Genomic DNA, 17,864 nt, shown 5'->3' on the forward strand with positions numbered 1-17,864 from the left:
ATGACCTACGTCTTGGAGTTGCCGTATCCTCGCTGTGAAATGTCTACTTTGTGGGATTGTTCAGAAAGTTAAATGTGATACCCATGACTGGCACATAGTGTATCCTCAGTGAATATTAGCTTCTTTTCCTCCTCCTCAGATTCTAAACCAGTAGAAACCCATGGGTTTTTGTGGCAGCAACATAACAGGTATAACCTGATAAATGGGAACTTGGCAAAGTTGACAGAGCTTCAGACCCTAAAGCCAGCATTGGAACGCTTTGGGGTACTCGGGAGCAATTCACCCTAGTATTTATTCTAGGCAAGACAGATTTGAGAAAAGTCTTTATGCTTGGAAATGTGTTTACAATCTGGACCAAGGGAGGGATTTGTGGATGACAGGTACCTGTACTTTCTTGGCTAAGGCCAAAGCAAAGAAGCGAGAGGTGTCCCCAAGTGTAACTATGTTTGTATGGGGATGGGGATGTGTGGGTGTGTGTGTATGTGTGTATGTACAAACATGCACACTCTTAGCTATGTGACTGTGAGCCTCCTTAAACTGCAGCCTGAAGCATTACTTTCGTCCATTGGTTTGGCTATAATGTGGATATATTTAAAGCTGGGAACAGGGAGTGGGGTCTGAAGGGTCCCTGCAAGCCCAGCTCTGAAGCTTGTGCAGATTTGCCACATCCCTAAATTTTGCCTGCATCAGAATCACCTGGAGGGCTGGTTAGAGTGCAGATCACTGGGCCCTGCCCCTGGATTTCAGATCTGTTGTATCTGGGGTGGGATCTGGAAAATGTGCATTTCTAACAAATGCCTAGTTTTACACTGATGCTGTGGGTCTGCGGACCACACTTTGAGACCACTGAGCTGTAGGAAGTCCACCCTCTCCCCCCGCCCCCCCATTCTGGATGATTCTGCTTGTGTGGGTTGACCTTGGCACTTCCAGCTTTGCCTCATTTTTCCTTTCAGGAGCATATCTGCCCATCAAATAGGGTTGCCAGATCTAACAAAAATATAGGCTTCCCAGTTAAACTTGAATTCCAGATAAAGTGAAAAACTGTTTGGTATAAGTATATCCTAGATATTTCATGGGATGTACTTATACTAAAAAACTATTCATTGTTTATCTGAAATTCAAATATTCATTGTTTATCTGAAATTCATCCTGCATTTAATCTGGTGACTGTTTAATCAAGTTGGGGGTCAAGTGTCTCTCTCTGCCTCTCCTGCTGCTTCCCTGTGATTGAATAGGCTACAGCAGCTAATGAAACAAGCCCGAAGAGGGTTTGTGTGTTTCAGACAGATCCACCTGCTGCCCTGAGCTCATTTGGCAGTCTTCGCTCCATCTCACTGAGGTGGACTTGGCTCATGTTTCTTGTTGGTTCTCTCGCTGGCTCTCTGTTTTTCTCTTTGTCTGTCTGTCTCATGCTTTCTTTTATGCCATCTCTCCTGTGGGGGCTCTTCAAGGCAGAAATCTGAGAAGTGATGGGGCTGGTCTAAGAGAAGGCTGTTCCTGGAAGTGAGAACAGAGTCCAAGAGACCAGGGACCTCATGGCATCTGCAGGGATGAGTGGTATCTGGCCTGAGATCCCCAGCTGCCTCGCCATGTGTTATGAAAAGGATAACATTTGCTTTGGAGACTGTACCTGCCGGAACTGGGCTGATTCACTCATGGTGGAGTTGAGAGTGTCGTGGGCTTGGAGGAAATTGACACTGCTGGTCTCAGATGCCGGTGGAGGGAGCTGGCTGCTGTGGACTTTGGTGTGTCTTGAGGGGTGGAGGGAACCTGAGCAACCAAAGGCCTCCTGGATACTTGGACATGGCATCCTCCTAAATGGCCCTTCTTGTCACTCTGGCTTGCTAAGGCTGCCTGGATGCTGAAGACAGAGAAATGGAGCAACAGAAGCCCTGGCCGCGTCCCTTCCCTCCACCCTTCCCCTCTGCTCTGCCCCCACCCCGTGCTCTGAAGAGAGCCATGGAGCTGCTGTAAAGGGAGTAGGCCACAGCCTCAGAGGAGCGAGGTGGCCCTTCCCCGTTGGTCACCCAAGGTCTGGCAAAGGAGCCTGTGCTGCTCCTCCTGTGTCCTCAGCATGGCATGAAGAGTGACATGGGGCAGGGAGGCCATTGTTCTCCTGGGTCCAGCAGAGTGACTCTGGAGCCTGGTGGGGAGAGAGAGAGAGAACTGTCTCTCCCTGATAGGCTTGCATTGCCTTGTGTGGGGCCCAGACCCAGCTCGGCAGGCTGAACAGGTATTTTTCTCTACATCAGACACAGGAAAAGCTATTCCCTGTTTTCCATGGCAGGCACGATGCTGGGGATGGGATGTCTGGATAGAGAAGAAGGATAAGGATGGTGCCTCCTCTCTGTGCCCCAGCTCTCCCATATACCCTGTGAAGGAGATAGGCAGGCACAGCCCACCCCGTTTGATAACTGGGGACACTGAGCACGGAGACACAACAGGCCTGCCCAGGGTCACACAGCAGGCAAGTGGTAGACTGAGCGTGGCTGTGTGACAGCTGCTCCCTCCTCTCCTAGCAGCTGGGTCTGTCCTCCCCTCCTCACTGAGGGGTCCCACTGGCCCACGGCACCTGGTGTCAGAACTCTTTCACCTTCTGTGACTTCCTTTACCCACCCCCTCTCTCTGGATGACCTTGTCTTTCTGTGGGCATCACACTCCCATTTTCACACATTTACTCGTCTCCAGCCTGGGGCCCAGGGATGTTTTGAGAAACCTCGTGGATGGTGAGGCCAGCAGGATCCTCAAGGTTCCCAGTGTTGGTGATTAGAGAACCAGCCTTGCAGAAGGGAGGTGAGGCCCCGTGTGCAGGGTGGGGAGTGGAGCTGCCGGGATGATGGAGCTGGGCTCTCAGATGTGCTGTGGTGGGCGGCACGCTCCTCTGGGACGGTGAGCCAGCATTGACCTCTGTGGAGCCCTGACCCCGGGTCTGGTGGGCACTCACCCTGGCCCCGTCAGCTGGGATTTCCTTCATGACACTGCACTGACATGCATGCCATTCTCATCCTTAGTTTGTCAGTCACGTGGCAGGGGCTCAATACGTATTAGGAGAAAAGATGAATGGATATCTGCCACCTCCCTCCTGCCTGAAGGGGTTTGGAGGGTATGGATGGAGAAAGCAGTAGAGTCTGCCACTCTGGGAATGTGTATTCCAGTTGGAGGCAGCACACAGGGCAATATCATTAAATCTCTGTGCAATTAAGTATGAAATTGACTGGTCCAGACTATATGTGTAGCTGGAATACAGAGGTAAAGGTCCATGTGGCTGGTGGGGCAGGAAGAGCTTCACGGGCAGGACTGACAGTGAGCGTTGGGGAGGTGGTAGAAGGGGGTTGGGCTCTCTGTGTGATCAAATGGCATTAGAATGGACTTTGTATTTTGGTTCAGAGATCCTATTTGAACTTCTCGTTGGTGAGGAGGAGATGGTAACTAGCAACTCTGCTTGTAATCTCGCAGCCCCACACCCTGCAGGAGCTCAGATGTGGCTTCACACTACCTACCTGCAGTCCTCCTCATTGCTGGGCTTGACCACATCCCTTGGCTCCTTCCGGAGGGAGACATTTGGCCAAAGCAAACAAGTCTTTGAAGGTGCTATATTCATTTCTTGTGGCTGCTGTAAGAGAGTGCTACAAATTCGGTGGCTTAAAACAGAAACTGATTTTTTTTTTCACAGTTCTGGAGGCCAGAAATCCAAAATCAAGTGTTGTCAGGACTGTGCTCCCTGTGAAGGCTTGAAGGGAGAATCTGTTTCATGCCTTACTCTTAGCTTCTGGTGTTGCCGGCAGTCCTTGGCGTTCCTGGGCTTGTAGGCACATCCCTCCAAATACTACCTTGGTCTGGTCTTCACATGCCTTCTCACTGCGTGTCCGTGTCTCTTCTCTTCTTCTCCTAAGGACACCAGTCATTGGATTGAGGGCCCACCCTAATCCGCTATGACCTCATCTTGGTTACATCTGCAAAGAGCTTATTTCTGAGTAAGGTCACATTCACAGATACCAAGCATGAGGAGCTAGCTCTTTGGGTGACACAATTCAACCCACGACAGCTGCTTAGAAATTTTGGTTTGTTGGCCTCCAAATCCCCTTTACCTATTAAGGTCAGTGTCCCCTCCCGGCCCCCTGACAGGTCTCTGGAGGTCTGGGGTGTGGGCAGAGACCACCCCTCATTAACCTTCATTCATTTGTGGGTTCATGGAGCAGGCCAGATGCCAGTCTGGCCATTCAAGACCAAGTCGTATTCTGCGGGGGCTGGGGGCTTGGTTGGAAATGCTGCTTTCTCCTGTTTTGGGGACTGGATGGTGAGGAGATAGAGGGTATGATTTATGGGCAGGAGGGAGGGCAGAGACACTGCAGATTTCCTTCTATTTTCCTGCCGAGGACAAGATACTTTTACAGAGGAGTAGGATGTAGGTGGGCAGCCCTTCTTGTTGGGGTTCTGGGCTGGAGTCCTGACTCCACTGCTCAGAAGTTCTGGGGTCCCGGGCAAGTTATTCAGCTTCTCTGAGGGTCAGCTTCCACCTGTGTGAAGGGGATGGTGATAACTGCTTGACAGATCTTGGCAGAGTTTTTGTGAGGATTACGTGATGAAAGGTGGATGTGAAAGGACCTCTTCTTGAGTCATGTTTTTATTGTGATCAGTTATACACAACATAACATTGACCATTTTCACCATATTTAAGTGTACAGCTCAGTGGCGTTAGGTGCACTCCCACTGCTGTGCAACCATCACCACCGTCCATCTCCAGAACATTTTTCATCTTCCTTGACTGTGAAAATACATTTAATTCATGTATCCCTCTTGCACTGTTGGTGGGAATGTAAGTTGGTACAGCCACTATGGAAAACAGTTTGGAGGTTCCTTCAAAAACTACAAATAGAACTACCATATGATCCAGTAATCCCACTCCTGGGCATATACTCAAAGAAAACCACAATCCGAAAAGAAACATATACCATAATGTTTATTGCAGCACTATTTACAATAGCCAGGACATGGAAGCATCCTAAATGCCCATCAACAGATGAATGGATAAAGAAGATGTGGCATATATATACAATGGAATATTACTCAGCTATAAAAAGGAATGAGATGGAGCTATATGTAATGAGGTGGATAGACCTAGAGTCTGTCATACAGAGTGAAGTAAGTCAGAAGGAGAAAGACAAATATTGTATGCTAACTCATATATACGGAATCTAAAAATGGTACTGATGAACTCAGTGACAAGACAAGGACAAGGACGCAGATGCAGAGAATGGACTGGAGAACTTGAGGTTTGGGGGGGCGGGGGGGTGAAAGGGAAGCTGAGATGAAGTGAGAGAGTAGCATAGACATATATATACTACAAGCTGTAAAATAGATAGCCAGTGGGAAGTTGCTGTATAACAAAGGGAGTTCAACTCGAGGATGGATGATGCCTTAGAGGACCGGGTCGGGGAGGGTGGGGGAGAGTCGAGGGAGGGAGGGAATACGGGAATATGCGTATAAATACAGATGATTGAACTTGGTGTACCTCAAAAAAAAAATTTAAAAAAAAATATAAGAAAAATGAGTCCCCAAGAAGGAAGGGCTCATCTGAGGTCTCACAGCGAGTTAGGGGCGGAGCTGAAGGGAGACCCCGCCCCCTGGCTCTCAGCTGCGAGCTCATCTTCCTTCTCCAGCCACACCTCCCTGCCTCTGTGGGCTGCAGGGCTTTGGGGACACGCGAGACCTCTTTGGGGTCAAATTGCTCTGGAGAGCTTCCTCATTCTCCTAACCCCCCTCTCCCGGGACTGTGGGGCTTCCAGGCAAACAAGTAGCCTGTGTGCATTGAGGTGTTCCTCTTAGGCTGTCCCAGCCTCTCTCAACTGCTTATCTTTCTCTGTCCCTGCCCGTTCCTGATATGCACAGAGTTCCCGTGGAGAAGCAGGAGAGCCACATTGGGGGTGACCTTTGGGATGGCTTTGTGAGGTACTTCATGGTGTGGACAGAGTGTGGGCAGGGAGGCAGATGGCCTGGGTTCTGGTCCTGCCTGTGGCTACCATAGTGTTCTCACTGAGCGCGTATTGTTGAGGTCCTGCCGTGTGCCCATCATTGGGAAAACACCAGTGAACAAGCCCTTGGTACTCGCTGCCTGCAGCTGCTGTGAGACACTCAGGATATGATGGTGAGGACCCCGTGACAAAGGGCACTCGTCTATAAGAAGCCATGGCTGGTGGCCTGGGCTGATTGATGGTAACAGCCTGGGGCCAGGGCGCTAGGGCAGGAGGAAGGAGGAATGGGAATTGCTGTGCAGGTTAGACTTGGGGGCCCTGGGCTTCCTGTGACCTCCACATCCAGGTGCTGGGGGTCTGGGGACAGACTGGGTCCGATAGCGGCTGCCTTTAGGCGGATCATGGTCAAATGGGGAGCACAGAGCTGTGTGCAGGTGGTTACGAAGCAGCTTTGTCTGCGCTGACAGAGGGGAACAGGTGATGACAGGTTACGTCACCAGGGGAAGAAAAGGCTGATTCTGTCTTGCGGGATGGGGCAGCTGGTGGAGCGACGCCGGGGAGAATTTGCTCTGATTTGATGCAGAAGAGATGGGTCAGGAATGCCCAGGGGATGTCTCACCCTAGGGGGACACTTTTTGTAACCTCCCTGGGGGCTGGCTCCTTTGACCCCCAGAAAGATCCTATAAGGTGGCTGGGCAGGGATTATTGTACCCATTTTGTGGGTGACGATGGTGATGTGTTGAAGGATTTGGGAAAGATCACCTAGGAGTGTGGCCAAGCAGGAAGCAGAGCCTGGCCTTCCTGCCTGGCTCCCTGGCATTCTCAGAAAACCCACCTGGCTTCCCTCTGTGGTCCTGCAATGGAGAGACCCATTCAGAGCGGGCCTTGCCTCAGCTGGATGCCTGGAGAGCCAGGAAGTCCTGTCCGCAAGGAGCTCTGAGCCTGAAGCCCCCGCAGTGCTTGTTCCCCAGTCCCCACCCCCATCTTCCTCCTCTCTCTCTTCCTGGCTTCCTTCAGCCGGGAGGCTGCAGAGGAGCCGCTCTGCCCTGGAGGAGGCAGCGGGGCAGCCAGACTAACCTGCTGTCTCCGATGGGTCTTCTCTTGCCCCCAGGTCCCGGCTGGCTGACTTCCACGCCAACTGTCGTGCCTCCTACCAGACGCTCACCAGCTGCCCCACCGATAATTACCAGGCGTGTCTGGGCTCCTACGCCGGCATGATAGGTAAGCCACCCCCGCCCGGGCTCTTGGTGGCTCTCGGCTGCCCCAGGCTCAGTTTGGGACTGAGGCCAAGCTCAGGGCCAGTGGGTGGATGGCCTGAGCTTGCCCTTCTCTGTTGTGATGGGAGCTGGAGCTTTCACACAGGGGACGAGGCCCCAGGGGCCTTAGAAGCTTCTGAAGTAGGAGGAAAGGGTAACATTCATCGTGCAACATTCCAGGCGCTGTGTTAAGCAGTTTCCATGGACTGTCTTATTTAAATCTCACAGCAGTGCTAACTAGGCAAAGGTTAGGGCTCCATTTTACAGATGGGAAAGCTGAGGCTTGGGGAGGCTGAGTAACTTGCACAGGGTCATCCTGCTGGTCAACGTTGGCACTGGGATCCAAATCCGGGAGTGAGCCTCAGTCTCCCTGACTGGAGGACACACGCTCTGCTTGTCGGTGAAGGAGAAGGCGAGGGCTGGTGGTCTGGCAGGGGGCTCCTCTGTATTCCCTCTGCCATCCTGGTCTGTCCTCTATGCCACGCTTCACTGCCAACTCCTGTGGTTTGGATTGTGAGCTGGGATGTGTGTTTTGGGGGAGCAGGTGCGAGGGAGGGGGCGTGCCCTAAGCCGCCTCTCTGATGTGCCTGGGGTCTGGGGGCCCGGGGGGAAGCCTTACTGTTCCTCTCTCCTTTGCCTCCCTTCCTCTGTGCCCAGGGTTCGATATAACACCCAACTACGTGGACTCCAGCCCCACTGGCATCGTGGTGTCTCCCTGGTGCAGTTGTCGTGGGAGCGGAAACATGGAGGAAGAGTGTGAGAAGTTCCTGAGGGACTTCACCGAGAACCCGTGCCTCCGTGAGTCCTGCCGCATCCTCCCCGAGTCCTGCCGCATCCTCCCCAGCCAGCTCCCCCATCCCGCACTCCTCCTGTCCTCGGGGGCCCCAGAGCCCTGCCCAGCCCTTCCTTCCTTCCCTGTGAGATGGCCACGATGCCTGCGGGGCTTCTCCAGCAGGGGGTTTGCCTACAGAGACTGTGGGTTTTGTGCTCTTGGAGATTCACCCTGGAGCTGTCTGGAGGCCACTGGAGCCCTTTAGCCTTTGTCAAGTCAAGGCTGAAGGTTTCTGGTCTGTCATCCTGACAGTTTCAGCCAGGTTCCTTTCGGCACAGCCCTGTGGTGAGGATCTCAGCATCTGTCAGTTCTCCCTTTAAGGATCGATTTCCCCTTGGAATTGGCATTTCATCAAACTCCTAATCCGAAGGCTAGAGAGACAGAAGGGTCGGCCACAGGCTCTGTCTGCCTGGTCTTTCTAGTCTGACACCCTTGCTATCCACACCCACCTGGAGATCTCCTCCGCCTTTCCTGCCCTCTTTCCTTCCTTCCGTCTATCTGTCCATCCTGCCTTTCTGACAGCACTGGGGGTTAGAGATGGAAGTCGCAGTGCTTGTCGTTGAGCAGCTCACCCTCTGGAGGACGTGCACCATCAGGGGTCATGGCCATCACCGGACAGGGGGAGCCATGCCAGGGTGGAGGTTTGCAGAGGGGTCTGCAAGAGGCCCAGCTTGGGGCTGACCGGGTCCGCCTGGAGGAGGGGTCCCTGACGGCTTCTCAGAAGCTGACCCATTGGGGGATCGCTGGGCACTGGTCAATTGAAAGGGTAGGTAGGGCATGCCAGTCCACCCTGGGCAGAGGTGGGTTTCAGGAGCTGCAGACCACTTAGCCTCGCCACACTGCATGAGGATGCCTGGGGTTGTCTGGACAGGTGGAGAGGGTCCTCCTCATGAGGGTCCTTGCAGACCTGAAGGTGTTTGGATCTTAGGGTCCTGCAGGTGGTGGAGGTGGTGTGCAGCTTGCTGAAGGGGTGTCAGCAGGTGGTGCCGTGGTCAGATCCAACTTCAGAAGGCTCAGGTGTGGAGGGGGTGGGCATAGGGATGTGGTTCTCACAGGTGACCCAACACAGAGTCTGCTAGAGGATGTAGTAGGTGCTCTCGGGAGAGGACAGTACCCACTAGTCTAGAGCAGAGGCAGGGGCAGGGTGGGAGGGGAGGTGGGTGGAGTAGAGAGGTGGGCTTGGTTGATGGCAAGCAAGTGGTTAGGGAAGTGTCCTGGGTGACCCAGGTTTCTGACTTGGGAGAGTTGGGTGGAGAAAAATGTCACTGTCAGGGCTGGAAACGTAGGGAGAGGCAATGTTGCAATGGAGGGAGTGGTGCCTAGTTCAGGTGGTGACATGATGAACTCAATGTGCGCCTGGGACTTGGAGGTGGAGCTTCCTGTAGGCTCTTGGCTTGGGGACACAGTTTTATCCAAGAGGTCCCAGTAGTTAGTCCTGAGTGAATTAGTGTAACTGACTGAGTGAGGGTGGGTGAGGCCACCTGGAGAGGGGGGCTGCATTGGGGACATTGGAATGCCAGTGTGGTGTGTGTGGGGGTGGACCTGGAAGCCTCTGAGGTGGCGGAGGAGCCAGGAGAACCTGTGCCGAGGGGACTGGGAGCGAGGAAGCTTCCGGAAGGGGGAGTGTTCTGCTGCACTGAATACCGCAGAGAAGAGGGCTCTGCTTGCATCCCTGGATGCTGCCTGCTCCTCCCCTCCCAGCTCTCCACGCTCCACTTCTCCTCCTCTAGTCCTCTTCATTCCCCATCCAGTACATTTCCTTTATTCCGGTTTCTCTTTTTCAACTTCCCTCCTGCTCTTTTCTTCTCTAGCTATGAGACCTTGGTACATATCTGAAAGAGAGCTTCAGCCGAGTTTTCTGGACCAGTTCCACCCTGCCCCCAGCTCTGGGCTGTCACAGGGAAGGTCAAGGTTGGGGTGGCAAAGGGCAGAGTGATGGAGGGGCCCCTGATTTCTCTGTCCCCCTGCTCTCTTTCCCCACAGGGAACGCTATCCAGGCCTTTGGCAATGGCACAGATGTGAACCTGTCCCCTAAAAACCCCTCATTCCAGGCCACGCAGGCCCCTCGGGTAGAGAAAGCACCTTCTTTGCCAGATGACCTCAGTGACAGCACCAGCCTGGGGACCAGTGTCATCACCACCTGCACGTCTGTCCAGGTGAGATGCAGCTCTGCCGCTGGGGAAGTGGAGCCGGCGTAGGCAGAGTGCTTAGAGAAGTATCTGATGCCAGAGGCAGGTGGGAAATTGCAGGCTGGGGACCAGGGACGGGGCATACAAGTTCCTCCCTTTGGATCAGGACCCGAGAGGCAGAAAGAGCTGCTGAGGGCTAGCTTTCTGTGATTCATTCGCTAGGCATCACCTTGCAAGTATCAGACACCTATTCTGTCATAGGATTGTACTAGATACCATGGGGGTGCCAGAGAAATGGAATGGTTACCCTTTACTCACCATGTACTAATTACCGGCTACTGCACTAGCAGACTACCTGTTTCATTTAATTCTCACACAATGAGCTGTTGGGATTCTTGTTTTACACGTGGGAAATTAGCCTAGGGGTGTTAGGTGACACACCCAGGGTCACACAGCTGGTCAGTGGTGGAATAAGATTTCAAACCTACATCTGACTCCAAAACCCACGGTGTTCATTTGTCTGTCCAGCCAGCCAGCCCGCCCGCCCGCCAGCGTGTGTTATGCGCGCATTGTGTTGGAGCTCTTACGTGAGAGGCTAGGGAGACACGGGTGAATGACGCGGATGCAGTTCTGTGTTGTGTGGTCTTTATGGGCTTGTCGAGGGTCAAGCAATTCAACAAGCACCAGACATGGGCTGCGGTCAGTGCCACCCGAGGGGACCCCTTGGGTGGCACGGTGGAAACACATCCCAGGGCTCCCCACGCAGCCCTTCTCTCTGCTGAGCTACCCTTATGCTGTCACGCCATGTGCTACAGTAGATTCTTTGCTTAGGATGTTAGTTCTAGTCAGACCTGCTCCCCTCCCTCCCCACAGTCACGCACACTCCCTCACACACAAACTCTCCCCTTCTCACACACACATATACACGCATATACACACTCATACCCTAGAACAGAGGGTTTAAAAGGGGACCTCATGCAGAATATCAGGGAAGACAGGAGGGAATAGCGAGGGCATGGGTGGTGGGGCCAAGGGGATGTTTCAGGCGGGAGCCGGGGCTGGAATTGCCAAGGAGGGGGTGGGGTCTGGAGCCCAGTCAGTGGGGGTGCGTCGTGAGCATTGGTGTGGGGGCGGGGAAAACAGGCCTGACCACATGCGGCAATGAAGATGACCGTCTGAGTGGGGCAGGCTCGTGGGATCACCGTGAAGGTTCAGTCTTGCAAGATGAGTGAGTCCGGGAGAACTGGTTACAGTGATGTGACGGTAGTTGACAGTGTTGTACTGTGTACTTGAAATTTGCTAAGACCTTACGTGTAGACCTTAGGTGTTCTTAGTGCAAAAAAAACCCCACAAAAACAAAAGAAAGAAAATGGTAGAGGTGTGAAGTGAGGGATGTGTTGATTGACTTGTGGTGAATATTTCACAATATTTATGTATATTGGATTGTGCACCTTAAATATATACAATTTTTTTTCTTTTTTGGCCATGCTACTCGACTTGCTGGATCTTAATTCTCCAGCTAGCGATTGAACCCAGGCAATTGCAGTGGAAGTGCGGAGTCCTAACCACTGGACCTCCAGGGAATTCCCAAATATATACAATTGTTGATGGTCAAGATAACCTCAGTAAAGCCAGAGATAAAGAGCTGTGGGTATTCAGAATGCTGGCATGAGACCTGAGCAGGGATGGGGCCTGGCAGAGGCGTCCAGGTCCCCCCAGGCACCCCTTGCTGGTGCCCGTCCTGCTTGGGAAGTCCACTCCCCCTTCCCTTCCCCATGGGCACCCTGTGCTGTAACAGCTGACCTCCAGATGCCCTCAGGTCAGGCCCGGCGTGGCCCCTGCATGCCCTGCGCCCCTCCATTAGGCCGCCCCTCCTGATTTGGGCTGAGGTGCCTGTGTCACCCTTGGGCAGCTCCTAATTACACTGCACACGCTTCAGCGGCTGCCAGTGGGGCTCGGGGGCCGCTCCACAGACGGTCATCAGCTCAATTTCATGCTAGAGTGGCGGGCAGCTCGGCCGGTCAGGGCTGTGCCACCTGTCAGAGGACCAGGCTCTGGCGGGGTCCTTCCGGGCACTACCAGCTTTCCTCCCCAGCCCCTTGGGGACAGCTCATCGGGGAGCTGACCCCAAGCCACAGCACGGGCTGTGGCCCCTTCCTGAGACTCTCACAGTCTTAGGTCACAGTCAAAGCCGTGGTCTCAGGCCCGCCGCAGCCCCGTCCGTGCCTGATGGCTCTGACTCCCGTTTCCTCCCCGGTTCCCTCCGGTGGTTTGCTGAACTATTGTCTGGTTTCTTTCGTCCCTAGCCTGGTTTTCTGCAGACTCACCATCTGGGGGCTTGTCTTACACTTGGTTTGATTCCAGTGGGCTGAATGCATGATCTGTATAAGAGAGGATGTATGTGAGGAACCTTACATACATGTTAGGTGCTTTGAATCTTGGAGGGCTGTCTGTCAGGGGGCTCCCCCAGGCCTGGCCCCAGTGTTTGTCCACTCGGGTATATTAACTAAGTCACTCTGGGTGGGACAGCAGGGGCGGCCCTCCCAGGAGGAATGGAAGAGAAGCAGACCCTCAGAGGGACCCACCCACCATCACCCCCATGCTCCTCTTCCTTCTCACAGAAAGTGAAAGGGAAGGGCCTCTGATTCTGTTTGCATTACAGTCTTTTAAATGAGCAGCTGCTACTCTGTGCCAGGTGCTGGGAGTGCAGAGGGAATAAGCCTGGGTCCCTGCCCTCAGCTTGGCTGGAGGCTGGTGTGGGTGGTCTGTTCCTCCCCAGCCCGTGCCCCCTGCCTCAGCTCTGCTAGCTTGGAGGGGCCCCGTGGTGGCCACTGTGGGGCCCTTGGGGATGACGGCCACCCACGGCTGCAGAAGGGAGTCTCTGAGTGATGGCAGAGATGGGAGCTGAGCGAGGGAGAGAGGTAACGGGAAGGCCGCACACCCAAGACACCCCTGGAGAGAGAGGCAAGGTCACTTACCTCTGTCCTCCTTCTCATCCACAGGTAGACCCCGGGGGAAGCCTTAGGAACCCCCTTCATTGACCCAGAGAGGGCAGCCAGGTGGGGACCCCACGTAAATGATTGGATGTTAGGATCAGTGGGATCTCTGAGAGCTCCTTCCCAAACCCCAAAGGATGGAAGCCCAGTGAGGACAGTGACTTGTCCACAGCCCCCCAGTCCCTGTCTCCCAGACAGTTTTCTTCTGACTGCACTGTGCTGCCTTCTCCAAATCTGCTACCACAAAGGACTTTCCCACAGTGGGGGCGGGGTCTGGGACTGGAGGAACTCTTGTCCCCACTGAGGGGCTGCTGAGCAGAAATGTGGATGTCTTAGGTACCAGGAGCTGGGCAGGCCCCGAGTTGGACGCGTGTCTGGGGTCCTTGACGCTGTCTAGAGTCTGGCTCTCATATGCTTCTGCTACTGGCTGTGGTCCCCTCTCTGGATGGCCCTGCCAGCCTGGGGCTCTCTGGAACTTGGAGAAAGTGTGGCAGGATCTGCAGTACAGTCTCTCCCTCTGTCCCTGCTACACACACACACACACACACACACACACACACACACACACTCACACACACACCCCTTGTGTGAGTTCCCTCCCTCCTTCCCAATGGTCCCTGAAGCAAGGAATCTATAGGAGGCTGTCAACATCGTACCCGCATCCAAGGCCCTTTGTTTCTGAAGCCCATCGGGCACCCCTGGTGCAGGCCTGAGGGCCAGGCTGAGCAAGATGCTGGCCCTTTTATTGACTGCTTGTCAGTTCCTCTGAGCGAAGGGCATCTCTTTGCCCTCTCTTCCAGCTCTCTGCCTTTGAGTCCTGCTTGGATGTCCCTTCTTGGGTGGTCTCCTGACTCTGCTCTGGTGGAGCTGCCTTCTCATTCCTTAGGGCTCCCACTTTGCCTCCCTCCAGCCCCCATCACATGTTCTGCTCCCCCCCGCCTCCACCAGATAAGCATCCCCAGAGGGCGGGGGTGGCATCCCCTCTTGGTAGCCCTTATAACCAAGTGTCCAGTGCCTGGCATCAAGTGGGCGCTCTACACAGGTCCAGAGAAAGAGCCTAGAGTTCCCGATCGTTGGATTTATGGAAACTTCCTGCTCTCCATTCTAGAAAATGGTTTGTTTTGTCGCAGGCAACTCTATTCAGCTTTCCTCCCTCTCATCAATGCCCTATGTGTGCTGTGAGGTATGAAGGTGAAGAAGTCTTTCTGTTGAGGATGCAGGAGGATTGGGTGGAGGCTCTTTTGTCCTAGACGATGCCTAGACCAGGGCGGTACAGCATGGGTGGGGCGGACTGGCAGTGGGTTCACCCTCCTCTCCCTGGACTTTGTTTTCAGTGTCCTTGGCATTCCTGGGTGGCTCTGGGCCAGTTTGAGGGGCCCCGTCCGACGACCTGGAGTCTCACCTTTCCCAGGGCTGTGGGGCCCTAGCAACGCCATCTCCTTTGCTTTCCTTGTCTCTACCAGCCAGTTTCTGCTCTCACCCTTGCTGCTGCCCATCGCATCTGAGGGAATTGAAAGGGAGTTTGGAGAGCTTGCCATGAGCCCCCCTTGCCACACACACGGGCCACAGGCTCAGCAGTGTGCAGCCACCTCCGTTTCCTCCTCCTCCTGCCTGTTCCCAGGATGGGTCTCTTACTCGGCACGCAGGCTGGTGGCCGGTGGCCATTAGGGCAGGGGACCCAGAGGCCCATCAGTGTGTCTCTGTTCCTATTAAGCATATATTTCTGATTTACAAATATGGCTTGTTTCAAAGCTTTGAGAGGCTGACGCACTCCTTCTTTCCTTCTCTCCCTCCGGCTCTCCCTTGTAGTCATTCATTTATTCATCCGTCAGTGCATTCACTCATTTATTGAACGTAAATTCTTACCATATGTCACTCTGCTCCAGGGACTAAGGCTGACCAGTATACGAGGCCGGCACCTTGGTCCTCATACTGGCAGCAGGGACAGGGTGCAGCTCAGAGAATTACGGGACAGGAGGTGGTGGGCGCACCAGTGGGTTGGATAAGGTGTTATGGGATCCAGAGGAGGGAGGCTGCTTTGGGCTGGCAGTGGAAGCACAGGACTCACGGACCAGGTGAACCCTGCTGCTGGGCCTGGGGGAACAGGGAGAGTTGAGGACTCACAGGTGCAGAGATGTGGAATTGGGAGAAGCCGGCAAGGAGGGAGCAGAGGCACGGAGTCAGGACAGCTCGGAGCAGCTGGGGAGGGGATCTTCTGGCAGAATCTGGCCTGCTGCCTGTTTGGATAAATTAGGTTTTACTGGAACACGGCCACACCCAATTCTCATGTATTGTCCACATGCTGCAGGCAGAGTTGAGCTGGGACAGACACTATGGCTGGCAGAACCTAAAATCGTTACTCTCTGGCCCTTGGCAGAAGATGTTTGCCTTCCCTTGACCTGGAGGAACACAGGCCATGAGTCTGGGGAGAAGACAGGGTTCTGAAATGGGAAGGATTGGGTGGGGAGTGAAACCTGATTTGCAGGTTGAACTGGTGAGTGTGGAGAGGCAGATGAAGGCTTTTGAACAGGGATGTCATGATGAGAAGTGTGATTTGGGAAGATAATCTGACAGCAGGTGGAGATTGGTTGTCAAGAGAGAGCGACTGGGGAACCTGTTAGGAGATCTTTGCGATAGTCAGTGATAGTTGATGGTCATCAGAGGTAAAAAAAAGAGGGGTTGTGCTAGGGGGTCGCTGGGAGTGGAGAAGGAGGAAGAGGTGTGAGTTACTAGGGGTGGGCGTGTGCAGGAGGGAGGCGGCCAAGGGCACTGAGATTTGGGCCTGGGGCCAGGAACAGGAGCAGGGGACATAGGAGGCGGCCGGCCAGTCCCAGCCAGAGGTTTTCCCTTAGAGACGACACTGGACTTGGTCCCTGGCACCTGGGCCAGGCTGGCAAAACTCTGGGACTGCCAGAGCCAGCTTTGGGAGTGCAGACAGGGGTGTCAAGGAAGAGGAGGGAGATAATTTCCTTCCAAATTCCTGGGCAAAGGGCCCCTCTGAGAGAAATTTCTAGAAGGATGAACCTTGCCTTTGCTGCCATCCTCCCTCCCTCCCTGCCACTAAGATAATCGGGTGAGATTAATCAGGTGAGATGGGCCTCAAGGGTGGCCTTGGGGGGTGTGGCCTTGGAGACAGCCTGCAGTGTGGGGGCTTCGGGAGGACGCAGCCTCTTCCCCCTCCCATTTGCTGAACTGGTGCAGAGGTGACTGTGTGGGGGTTTATTTTTTTCCTCAGGGTGTGAGTAGGGCTGTGACTCATCCATCTTTGGAACCTGCTGTGGGGAGTGGTGGGGAACATTAATGGTGAGGGAGGCCGTGAATTTGAGCCTAAGGCTTGGGCATTAGGTAGTGGAACCTCTTTCTCTCTGCACCTCCGCCATCTGCCACTTTCAGGAAAGGTCAACTGACTGGCAAACACCCACACTGTTCTGTGTGCCCAGGACTGGGGGAGGGGTCTTGGGCTTGCCATTGGGAGAGGATACTGCAGCCTTCACTCCTTCACTGTTTGCTCTGTGTTTTCTGGAAGTCAGGTGGAAGGGTCTGCTGGGGTCCAGACTTCTCCCTGGCTTTGCTTGCTGAGGTGTGGGGGAGAGCTGGGGTAGCCCCAGGCTACCAGCTGGCCCAGGTCTCACCCTGCAGCCCTAGTCCTGGCTCCACGTCCTGCTTGGGGATTGAGGGGCGTTCATACTTGTCCAGAGCTTTGCTGCACCATATGCACCGTCTCATGTATCTCACGGTGGGTCAGCGAGGTTCGCTTGACTATCACTATTTTATAGATGAGGAAACTGAGGTGCCAGTAGATGAAGGAATTTGCCCAGGGTCAGTGGCTGAACCAAGACTGGAGCCCTGGCCTCTGGCCTCTGGGGCCCTTCCTTCCTTGGATCAAAGGGCTGTTCCATGGGGGTGGACACCAAGGATTAGGACCCTGCAGTCTAAAGAGGAAAGGCTGAGATGGGTCTCTGAGGACAAAATCTATAAGCTGGATGTGGTAGCACTTGAAGGAAGTATTGGAGGACAGTGAGAAGAAGCCCAGTGTGTCTCCTGGCCACTCAGCACATGTTCAGTGTATGTCAGGTCAGCCCTGGAGCCTGCTGGACGGAAATGCCATTGGTTCAGAAGGGCTTGAGCAGGTGCTATGGATGATGGATCCAAGGTGGGTCACTAAAGGGGCACGTGGAGGGGTCCTGCCCTGATCATCCCCGTGGCCCTGTCAGAGACCACACACTGGGTCGGATTCCTTTGGCCCTGGCCCTGGGAGGTGGCATTATCTCTCATGATAATATGGGTCAGAGGATGGGATGAAGGGGTCCTTTTCTGTTCCTTCTCCTCCCCCTCTCCTTCCTCCCATCCGCCTCTGCTCCCTTCCTCCCCCTCTGTTCCCTCCCTCCCTGTCTGTACCCTCCCCTCCCCCTCTGCTCCCTCCCTCCCCATATGCACCCTCCCCTGGCCCTCTGTTCCTTTCCTCCCTCTCTGTTCCCTCCCCTTCCCCTTTCCTACCTCCCCTCGCCCTCTGCTCTCTCCCCTCCTCCTCTACTCCAACCCTCTTCCTCTACTCCCTCCCCTCCCCCTCTGCTCCCTGCCCTCCCCATCTTCCCTACCTGGTGCTCCTGTCTCCTTGGGTGCTGTCTTTCCCTTTTTTCTCTGTCTCTTCCTTCCTCTCTTTTCCTCTTACTTCTGTC

At 54.3% G+C, this 17,864-nt stretch overlaps 1 protein-coding gene across 2 annotated transcripts in view; it reads left to right on the forward strand.

The window, feature by feature from the left end:
• GFRA2 (GDNF family receptor alpha 2) overlaps positions 1-17,864 on the forward strand; it is a 112,318-nt gene that overhangs the window by 70,572 nt on the left and 23,882 nt on the right. For both annotated transcript variants that reach the window (XM_057722145.1, XM_057722146.1), the window contains 3 exons: positions 7,084-7,193; positions 7,886-8,026; positions 10,044-10,216. In XM_057722145.1, the coding sequence (XP_057578128.1) occupies positions 7,084-7,193; positions 7,886-8,026; positions 10,044-10,216 (424 nt within the window). The remainder of the gene's footprint in view (positions 1-7,083; positions 7,194-7,885; positions 8,027-10,043; positions 10,217-17,864) is intronic.

The sequence above is a fragment of the Hippopotamus amphibius genome, chromosome 2 (assembly GCF_030028045.1).
Source record: "Hippopotamus amphibius kiboko isolate mHipAmp2 chromosome 2, mHipAmp2.hap2, whole genome shotgun sequence".
Classification (NCBI taxonomy): domain Eukaryota; kingdom Metazoa; phylum Chordata; class Mammalia; order Artiodactyla; family Hippopotamidae; genus Hippopotamus; species Hippopotamus amphibius.